General features: G+C 52.5%; 1 protein-coding gene across 1 annotated transcript; it reads left to right on the forward strand.

Moving 5' to 3' along the window:
- Window positions 1–2,450: 2,450 nt before the first annotated feature.
- Window positions 2,451–3,839, forward strand: CITED4 (Cbp/p300 interacting transactivator with Glu/Asp rich carboxy-terminal domain 4). Its single transcript, XM_060142668.1, has one exon. It carries the CDS (start codon window positions 2,739–2,741, stop codon window positions 3,294–3,296), a length of 558 nt encoding a protein of 185 aa, XP_059998651.1. The 5' UTR covers window positions 2,451–2,738; the 3' UTR covers window positions 3,297–3,839.
- The last annotated feature ends 7,047 nt before the right edge of the window (window positions 3,840–10,886 follow it).

Here is a 10,886-nt window from a genome sequence, read left to right on the forward strand (position 1 = left end):
GTGACCATGATGTCTGTAGTACTAACCTAAAACAATAAAACAGCCAGTCATTTTACCAGCAAAACAGGTTTATTCAGGAGCAGCAAAGAACTGTAATTCGGGACATACAACTATGGTGAACCACACACAAGTCCAGGTAAAGCAATGGAGAGGAAACTCTTTTATAGAGGAGGAGGGAAGTTGGAAGTGTTGTTATAAACAAAAAATCCATTGGAGGAAACTAGGAGTTTGAAGTATAGTGACTTTTCATTGGCTGACTTGTGACAGTCTCTCATTGGCTGAGCTGTTAGCAGGCAAGGAGAAAAATCTTTCTTCCTCTACTGGAAAGTAGCGTCACTTCCTGCTGGAGATGCAAGGTAGGTCTCTTCCTGTTAGGATCTGTATTGATGCCCCAGTGGCACCTTTGTGAGAGCTCCCCCTTCTGGGCTCCCAACTCCATTTCAGTGAGGTTTCCCTTTATTAATTTTCAGTCAGTATCTTTCATTAGATTCTCAAAGACTTACTTGATCCCCAAAGCTTGAAAACCTCTTGTAGATCAATATCTGGCATAGAATACGTGCTCAGTAATACTTGTTGACTAAATGAAAGACCTTTTAAAACATTATTCACACACACACACACACACACACACACACACACACACACACACACACCCCACATTTTTTTGAAAAAGGAAAACTGTTCAGTGACACATTGGCTGCCAAATGTTGGTGTCCTTAGACAACTATGTCAGAATGACAGGATTGCTTTGTAAAAATACAAATTTATGATTCAAAATACTCTCAGAGAGTCTGAGTCAAGGGTTTGGGTGGGGCCAGAAATTCAGTATTTTTCAAAGCCTCCTGCTTCCCTCCCACCTCCACCCCTCCAGGTGCGTCTGAGGTGCAGCCAGGTTTAGGAATTTCTGTGTGAACTCTTTACTGGAGAGGGACTCAGGAGACTCAGTTCCCATGTGCAGCTTTTATACTTTGCAAAAAATGTGATCACACCCATGGTCACTTGTGACCTTCTCACAAGCTCTCAGGTGACACGGCAGGGACTCCAATCTCCCTTTCACTGAGTAGAAAGCTGAGGCCCTGGGGAACCAAGTGACATCCCCTCGTGACACCCAACGGTCATACTGCCTGTGGGTGGTAGAGATACAATTAGAACTTGGGCCCCTGGACTCTCACTCTAGGGTTCTCCCCTCTGCACAAACTGGATAAACCCAGGTTCCAGGAAATCCCAAGGACACTACCAGGGGAGGAGAGCCAGAGAAGGGAGGGGCAGAGTGGCAACCACGTGGAGGGTACAGTTCAGGAAGTTGTCTCTTGGCCACCAGGAAAGACTCCAGCTGCTCTAAGGACACAGGCATTCACATGCTAACTCTGCTTGTGTATGACCCCAAGACACTCACTTTCCCCTTTATGTGCCTCAGTCTCCTTATCTGCAAAATGGGGCTGATATCCATGCCCTGCCTCCAGTAAGATGCTCGTAGCATATATAGCGCTCTAACACCCAAGTTATAACTATTCTTATCAAGGGAAGGTGCAACATCCCCCACTCAGAAGATCTCTAGGGACAGAAGTAAACCCAGCCTTTCATTCGTTTGAGGTACATTTTTGAGCACCTACCATGCACCAGGCATTGTGCTGGACACTGTGCACGCATCACCTCATTTAACCCTCACCACAAGCCAGTGGGATTGGTGCTGTCGTCGTCCCGTTTTGCAGAGGAAAAAACTGAAGCTCAGGGGAATGAGTTGCAATCCATTCCGTCATCTGTTCATTCATCCAACTTTTACTGAAAACCTGCTCTGGGCCAGGCTCTGGGCTACGTGCTGAGGACATGAAGATGAACAAGTCCTTCAGGAAACAAGCCCATAAATTACTTTAATAACAACTCAGTACATGCTTCCACAGACAAGGGAGTGGGAGCCGGAGGAGGAGCAACTGGCTCTCCTGGGATTATGGGGATGGACAGCTGATCTTCCGCGACCCTGCACCACCAAGGTGCCTGTGCCCTGTGTAGAGGTAGCAATCAAAAGGCCTGGGTTCGAGTCTCGCTTCTGTCAAGGCTTTACTGTGTATTCCCAGGTAACCCCTTCTGCCGCTGAGCCTTGCCAGTTTTCTTAATCTGGAAAATTAAGAGGTTAAGAGGTTGGGCTTGTGATCCTGCAGTTCTGGGGGCCTAAACCTCTGGCCCCCCTACTCCACCTTCTGGTCCGTGCAGGTTTGGCCCCAGTCAGCCCCAAGACTAAGCGTAGGGCAGCCAAGACCAGACCATTTGAAAAGCGCCAAACACCCCGCTCCCAGACAGAGCTCAAAGCCGGAGGCGCCGGCCTGAAGCCCAAAGGGCGGAGCTCTGACAGGGGCGGGGTTGAGGCCTCCTGGAGGGGCGGCGCGGCCCGCCCAGGAGCGTCTCATCCAGCCAATGAGCGCCCTGGACGGGGGCAGCCCCGCCTCTGGATATAAGAGGGCGCCGAGGCCGGGGGCACGACGCGGAGGTCTAGCAGCCCGACTGTGTAGGTGTGTAGGGTCATTTGAGCCCTGAGCTGGGGTGCACAAGAGCTCTGAGTTCGGTGTGTCCTGGGCTGCACAGGAGCAGGGGTCGGGTTCGGTTTTCCTTTGCCCGGCTGAAGTGCGGAGAAGGCAAGGGGCTCGGATCCCTCGCTGCAGAGGAACAGCTGGCCGGGACCCGGGGACGCCCGCCCTGACCATCGGCCCGCCGCCGCCGCTGCCGGCAGTCGGCCCGCCGTCATGGCCGACCACCTGATGCTCGCCGAGGGCTACAGCCTGGTGCCGAGGCCGCCGCCTGCCGCGCCCGCCCATGGCCCTCACGCGCTTCGGACGCTGCAGCCCTACTCGGGCCCGGGCCTGGACAGTGGGTTGCGGCCGCGGGGGGCTCCGCTGGGCCCGCCGCCGCCTCCACCGGGGGCCCTGGCGTACGGGGCCTTCGGGCCGCCGCCTGCCTTCCAGCCCTTTCCGGCCGTGCCACCGCCGGCCGCTGGCAGCGCGCACCTGCAGCCCGTGGCGACGCTGTACCCTGGCCGCGCCACCGCGCCCCCCGGCGCCTCGGGAGGACCTCCGGGCCCGCAGCCGGTGCCAGGCGCCCCGGCCCCGCCACTGCCGCCGCCCGCACACGCCCTGGGAGGCATGGACGCCGAACTCATCGACGAGGAGGCGCTGACGTCGCTGGAGCTGGAGCTCGGGCTGCACCGCGTGCGCGATCTGCCCGAGCTCTTCCTGGGCCAGAGCGAGTTCGACTGCTTCTCGGACTTGGGGTCGGCGCAGCCCGCCGGCTCGGTGAGCTGCTGAGCGAGGCCGGGCGCCTGCCTGCGTGCCCGAGAGAAGGAGGCGGGCCTGCCCGCCGGACTCCGCACCCAGCGCCTGGACCCCGCACGCACCCTCCGTGAGGGTGGAGGCAGCAGTTAGTGCACCAGAGCCGACGCCGGGCTGGGACGCCTGGCCTCACTCCAGGCCCTGCCTCCTGCAGAATGACAGTTTGGGTTCATCTCTGCCCCGGAGCCTCAGCGGTAAAGTGAAGGGGACTGGACGCCCCCTTCCGGACTCCCAGTTCTTAAGATTCTGTGTCCTCTCCTCTCGGACCCTCCCCCGCCCCAACCCCCAATCTGAGCCATCCCAGGCCTCTGCCTGATTCCCCCTTTCCTTGTGCAAACCACTGTGGTAACTGGGTGCCTGGAGCCGCCCACCCGCCAGGCCCCCACCCCGCTGCCTGGGCCCTGAGGTCGCTGGGCCTCCCGCCCTGGGGAGGGGCAGAATGTACAGCCCTCACCCCTGCGGAGTGGAGCAATACCCCATCTGACCTCCAGCACCACAATAAAACTGGGTCACTTTCCAGTCTGGTGTTTTCATTTCCTTATAACTCCAGCTATATTTGGCTTCTCGAGTCCTGAGGCTGTTGGAGGCCCTGGGTGGGATGGAGGACACAGCCCCTGGCAGTGGTCAGGAGAGGAAACTGACAGTTTCTTTCGAAAATATCTGCGAGTTGTGCAATTGTTCTGTCATAATCTGGAAGGCAGAGGCTGCCGCCACTGCGTGGCAAGGTAACCCAGAGGCACCAAAGACGGACTTCCCGGCTCCTGGGAGGGGTGAGGGGAGCTTGGGGGTGCTGCCCTCACTGTTTGCTCCGCATGGAGGCTAGAGGGCAGCGGGGTGTACCTGAGGGTTCAGGTTCTGGCTTTGAACCAGAGCTCTCTCTCTTGTTCAAGACACCATCCATTGAGATTTCTGAAGCCATTTCCTCAGAGACAGATGGGCCCGGTCTTAGGTGGCTGTGAGGGTCACATGCCATGTGAGGCCTTTAGCACAGTGCAAGACACGCAGGCAGCCCTCAGTAAACGATAATGATGATTACTCTACAGTAATAATCACGTCCTCGAGGAGTCACAGTCCAAGTGGGAGTAGGGGGTGACAGGCCTGGAAATCAACTCATCTTCGTACAAGAGCGGGATGAGGACTAAAAAATAGGTAGGATGGCCCAGTGGGCAAACCCAGAGGAGGACGTGGTTTCAGCTGGTGCAAGGGGTCAGGTCAGTTCAGGTTTCAGGGAGCCAGTGGTATTTGATGTGGTGAGAAGAGCCTTGAATGATGAGTACGTCTTTAGGACTTGGAGAAGATGGCATGCGAGTGGAGAGCCTACTCAAAGGCAGGGAGGCACACAAGTTCAGGGCCTGCACGGGAAGGCATGGGGTCTCTAGAAAGGTCTATTGGCTTTACGGGGACTTTGGGAGGTAGGCACAGTCCCTGTTCTACAGACGAAGGATGTGGTGCTGGCCCAGACCTGGTAGCATGAGCTCTTGGCCACCCTCTGCTATTGCCTCTCTCTGGAAAGATCCCTAGGTGCTTCAGGGGTGTGGAAGAAAGGCAGGAAGAGAGGAATGGAAAGCATGGAGGAGAGGCTGAGGACCAGGGCAAAACAAGGCAGTGGGGCTGGAGAGGAGAGAATGAATTCCAGAGACTCTGTGGAGAGGAACATGGAGCTGTGACCTTCTGTGCCCCATGGTTGGCCTCACCCTCATGCCGAGCTTGTTGGCATGCCTTTCCTCCAAGCCCGGGAGCTCACCCAGAGCACGCTGTCAGCACCGGCTCCCGAGCCACCAGGACAGGCATGGAGTGGGCAGCAGAGGTGTTTGGCCAATGAATGAAGGTCTCCCCTAGGATCCTGGAGATATCCTCAAACAGGTTGGGGAGGAAGGGCAGAGAGGCTGCTGAGCAAGAACTGACCTGAGCTCTGGGCTTAGAACAGCCAGTGTTTGTTGCACTTTGCCCAAGATCCCAGGCCAGAGATAAAAACCAAAAGGTTGGATTGGGATGGGAGGGTCTGGCCCTGGTCTGGCCTCAGCTTCTCCACCAGTAAAATAGGGCTAATAACCCTGCCCTACTATCTCACAAGACAATAAGCCTCATAGTAAGTGGGGAGCAGATTCAGGGGTGGGATGATAAGCAGTAGGTAAGCTCTGAAGTGCTCTCCATATGGAAGGGGTTACAATGGAAACCCAACACCCGCCTCTTCCTAGAATTAAGAAGAGTAGAAGAGGGAGTCCAGCTCCTGAGCTATTTCCCACCCACCATCCCTCCCAGAGGGGCTGCTGACTAGTTGGACAGCAAACAGATGGACAGAGGAAAAGGCAAGTCTGGGGCAGCCCACCACCTGGATCCCCAAATCCCTGACACTTTGCAGGATTCTGACCCTCCCAGCTGGAGAGGAGGATGGAGTGTCCATTCTGCCAGGAGGCTTGTGGTCTGATAGCCTCGGGGCCCATTTCCAGAAGCAGCTCCTACTAGCTGCCTGACCTCAAGTAAGTCACTTACCATTTGAGTCTTGTTCTCCAACCAGCTTCCCGTGGTTCCAATAGGTACTTTTTACCTCTTACTGAGGTTACCTCTTAAAATAACCCATTGCTCTCCCCATCACCCCCTCCTGTGGATTTCATTCTCCTACCTGGGCTGGGTCTTTGGGGTTGGGCGTCAGGCTCCCCTCAGGGTTGGGAACTGAGTCATGGGACTGGCAAGACATTATTTCATCTTTTTTTTGTTTTGTTTTTTCCTTTTCATATCAAAGTTTCCCCAGGCTGAAGTTTGTTATTTTGAATCATCTTTTGGTTGACTGGATTTTATTAGCAAGTAGTTTTTTCCAACTATGACTTCTCTCAAACTCATCTACAGAATGGAGATGCTAATAGTACCTCTCTCATAGAGCTGCAGTGGAGATTAAATCAGTTAATTCCCATAAAGTATTTAGAACAGTGGAGCTTGTAGTTTATCATCTCTGAGCCCTGGCTTTCTGGGGATACTTTATATTAGAGTCTTTAGAAAGGCTGTGTTGTAACCAGCTAGGAAGAGGGGTTACTCCAACAGTAACACTGTTGCTGGTTGCCTGTAGCCAGCTCTGAGATGATGTTTAGCCTGCAAGAATTTTATTAGGGAAGGAAGGATCCAGAGCAGAAGCTAGCAAAGGAAGCTACGTGGCAGATCCAACAAGAGCCTTGGCCAACCCCACAGGGAGGTCTGGAGTTGGAAGGGCCTTTCAGAGTCCTCCCGACCATTATACTCCTTTTTATTCCTGCCATCGGCAGTCATCAGATATGGCTGCCCAGGGAAGTGGGGTGATGGTGGGCAGGGCGGCTCTCCCCTGCCGGAGCCATCCCTGGGGGAATTGTGGGCCGGTGAGGAGGGGAAGACCGTCTGCCGGTAGCCCTCCCAGCAGCCCAGGGAACAATTTAAGGGAAGCAGGGACTGGACAGCACATCACAGTATCCACCACAAGCACTGGACTGGGAACTAGGGTGAGGCGAGTGTCATAAGAGTGCCTCTTTAACTGCCTCTGGCAGCTTCGTTTGCCTCTCCCTAGTCCCAGACCTGACTAGCACCGTCCCTATTAGAAGCAAAAAAAAAAAAATCTTTTTAAGGAATATCGACCTTATAGGGTTGATGTGCCGAGAGTCCATATAATTACCTGGTACGTAGTCGATTCTCAACAGAGAGCTGCCATCATCTCATCATCATCATCATCACCATCACCATCGTCATAGCCATCATTCCAGCTCGGCTAAGTGTTCAACAGTCATTTGCTGAGTAAATTAAATGAACAGTCTGAGCCTGGTCTTTTCCCAGGAAGCTTAGATTGTTTAGCTGATTACTGTAATCCTCTTGAATTCCTTAATCCTTCCTTGCCTAACTCTTTACGCCACCCCGCTGTTACAAGTGCTGGGTCAGGATTACGGCTGACTGTGGGACTAAGTCAGACTTACTGAGTGCCTACTGTGTGCAGGCATGATGGGATCTAGCAGCACACAGTAGGTGCTCTTTCTCTTCTAGCCCCTCCTTTAACTATCACCCAAGCCTGTATATAGCACCACTAGGTGGTTTTATTCCCATTCCAGAGGTCAGAAAATGGGCTCAGACTCCTCTAAGTCACACCCCAGTAAGTGATGGGGTGAGCATGCCCACTCCCATCTATCCAGGGCCCTTTCCCTCCCTGGGCTGGGGCTGGCCAAGGACCTGAGCCTGAATGAAATAAGAGCAGAGTCCCAGACCTGGTGCTGCTACTTTGTGTCCATGGGATGCAGAAGTCACACTGAGCCTCTTTCAGCCTCAGCTTCTTGTTCTGTACAAGGGGGAGAATACGCCCACCCTCCGAGGTACGTGTGCAAGGATTCAAATGAGACTGGGTTTCTGAGAGCACATTGCAAACAGTGAAGCACTGCTTGGCTGGGGTGAGCTGGGGGTGAATAGCCATGACCTCTACCCTGCAGCTGGTCTGGAGACAGGAGACCTGCACACACTTTGGGACTTGAGATCTGGGCCAGCCTGGAGTGTGCAATGCAGAGACACATGCCGGGGCTTCTGGGCCAGTGCTGCCGAGCAACTCGGGATCCGGGAAGCCCTGAGAACTGGTGGCGATGAAAGGGTAAGGTGTGGGGCACCTTGTGGGGGGGGGCATCCAGGTAAAGACCCAGGCCCCACGTGTGCCCTGGCAGATGGAGGAAATGCAGGAAGCTGCTCTCAGCTCAGTCTCCTCATCTGTCAGCTGGAGGCACCACAGGCTCCCCGGGAGAAAGAATGAAGGCGATGCGAAATGCCTGTCCGCATGAGTGGCTCAGATGGGAGCTGTTGCTGGGAAACATGACCACAGGGACGAGGACGAGAGAGCCTTGTCCCAGCCAGCCTCCAGCTACCTCCCCAGGTTCCTGATACCCGATGCTCCTTATGCCTCCATACCTCGGCCTATGCTGCTTCCTCGGCCAGAAATGCCCTCCCCAGGGCCTTTTCCGCCTGTGAAAGACCTATTTCATCACATAGAAGGATTGGTGGGGAGTCTTTCCCCCTAGACTGTAAGGGTCTGAGGAATCAGAACCTGATTCCCCTTCATCTCCACCTCCACCCCATGTGTGGCTCAGAGTGGGTATTAGGAAGTGCTGGAGTGAAGCCCTGAGCTGGGAGCTGGGCTGAAAGATGGCCCAGGGTTGGCATCTGAGTTAGCATTGTGAGTTCTGAGCTCCAGTCCCAGCTTAACCACGAACTTGTGACCTTGGGCATGTCATTTGAGCTCTCCAAGCTCTGTATGAAGAGGATTACATTCCTCAGCCCTCTTGCCTCGCAGGTGCTGGGAGGCGGTGAGGCTGGCCTGAGGGAGGAGGGCAAGGAAGTGCGATGCTTCCCTAGCATCGTGGTGGGGCAGCGGGCTTGAGGTGTACTCTCTCCTGCAGTCCTCACAACTCCGGGAGGTGGGTGTGGTTATTGGCTTCATTTTATTCTGCTGGCCTCATTCTAGGCAGCCGAGACTCAGAGAGGTTAAGCAACCTACTTAACAACACACAGGCAGTGCAATGGATGGACAGACACTGGTAAACCAGGCAGGGCTCTTGAGAAGATACTCTTTTTTGTAGGATGGGAGGAGGTTGGATACCAATAAGCATGCAGTCCAGATACCCCTCAGGGAGCAGGAATGTGGCCAGGATGGGGCAGGGAGTCCTACACAGCGGATTAGAGGGTGGTCTCCAGAGGGACTCACTCCTTCGCCTCTTCCTGGTGAGCAGCTCTGGCTTGGGGGCTCTGCCATAAAATTGGCACATCCGGCAGCAAGACTCCCCCTGGACACCCCAGCTTACACTGGCTGCGGAATCTCAGATTCTGAGCCAATCATTGTTTGTTTGTTTTTAAAACAAACACCTTGTCTTTATTCAACAATAGGCTGGAGGCAAAATACTTTTAAACAATTTTGAAAATGTAAAGTGAAAAGTCAAAGACCTCCCCCGTTTCCCCCCCTCACCCCGCACACACATCTAATGAGAACATTGTGTTATGTGTTACATACATAATATACATCTCTCTTTCACACGAATGGAATTATACTATTTTCTATCATTGGATATTTTTCACTTAATGTATTTTGGAAATCTTCCATGTCAGTAAATTCCTTTTAATGACTGCACTGTGCATAATCTATTTACCCAGTCCCCAACTGATGGAGATTTCCCGTGTTTCCAAATTTTCACCGTTACAGATCAGGCTACAAGGAGCATCCTTGTGTATTGACCCTGGAACACTTATGGGAACATCTCTGTAGAGTGGATTCCTCGAAGGGAGGTTACTGGATCAGAAGAGATGAGCAAATAAAATTGTGACGGCCGCTGCCAAGTAGTGGCTGACGTGGCTGACACATTCGCCTTCCTGCCAGCTCTGTGCCTGTGCCTATTGGCTCATGCCCTTGACCACACTGGACATTAGCAGTGTCTTGTGCCTGTGCCTATTGGCTCATGCCCTTGACCACACTGGACATTAGCAGTGTCTTAGTTTTTACCTTTCTAAAAGCAAAAAAAAAAAAAAAAAAAGAAAGGGTATTTCACTTCTAGTTCCATGATTATCAAAGAAGTTTGCCTGTTCCACCCTATATGTGATTCAAAATAAAAAAAATAATACTAAGCTGTAAAGTTAGTGTAAGGAATTCCCAAAAGTTCTTCAGTTTTCCATAACTATTTTGAAACAGCAAAGCTTCATCTCCTCCTCCTCCTTTCCTCCTTCAAGTCAAATTCTTTCAGATTTGCAGCTAGTTCCCCTAACCACATGAGCTGTCTGCTTGTTATGTAATCCAGTACTGACTCATAATATCTCACCTAACTCTCTCAGGGATCTGACTTAATCTATTACTCCAGGTCACGTAGAAATGAGGAAGCTGAGGCTCGTACAGGTGAGGAAGCCGAGGCTCATAGAGGTGAAATGACTTGCCTACACCACACGGCTAGTCATTTCTTGAGTTAAAGTATTGAATGTACTTAGGATGGTACACATAGTAAGAGATATTTAAGTGTTAGCTCAGCTTCTGTAACAAAGGGGAATTTTTTTAAGTGGCTTAAAAAGCAGAAAATATTTCATTCTAGTTCCACCCAGTCGTTTAGACCCAGATTGCCTCCTTCTTGTTGCCCTGCCTTACATGACCCCAACCTCAACAACCAAGATGGCAGCTCAAATCCAAGTTTGCTTTCATTTTTTTTGTTTCTCATTTTTGGTCTTTGTCTGTGGAGTGGAAGCTGGGTCATATCCATCTCTCAGGAGAAAGAGAGTGAGGAGACGAGCGCAACCAATATTTTAAGACCCAGATGCACACATTACTTCCACTCAGATTCTCTTGACGAGAATTTATTCACATGACCACACTTAGCTGCAAGGGATGCTGGGCAATATGGCTTCTAGGTGGCAACCATGTGTTCGTCAACAACTCAGTTACTATGGAAGATGGGAAGGATGGCTTTTGGTGGGCAACCAACAGTCTCTACCATAGTGAGTGGCTCAGTTGAGATTAGAACTCAAGTCTCCTCTGCCCCAGAGCACTTGGTAGAGTGGGGAAGATGTCAGAGGCCTATGTCATATATAGAGAGAACTGAC

This window comes from Lagenorhynchus albirostris, chromosome 2, assembly GCF_949774975.1.
Source record: "Lagenorhynchus albirostris chromosome 2, mLagAlb1.1, whole genome shotgun sequence".
Taxonomy (NCBI): Eukaryota; Metazoa; Chordata; class Mammalia; order Artiodactyla; family Delphinidae; genus Lagenorhynchus; species Lagenorhynchus albirostris.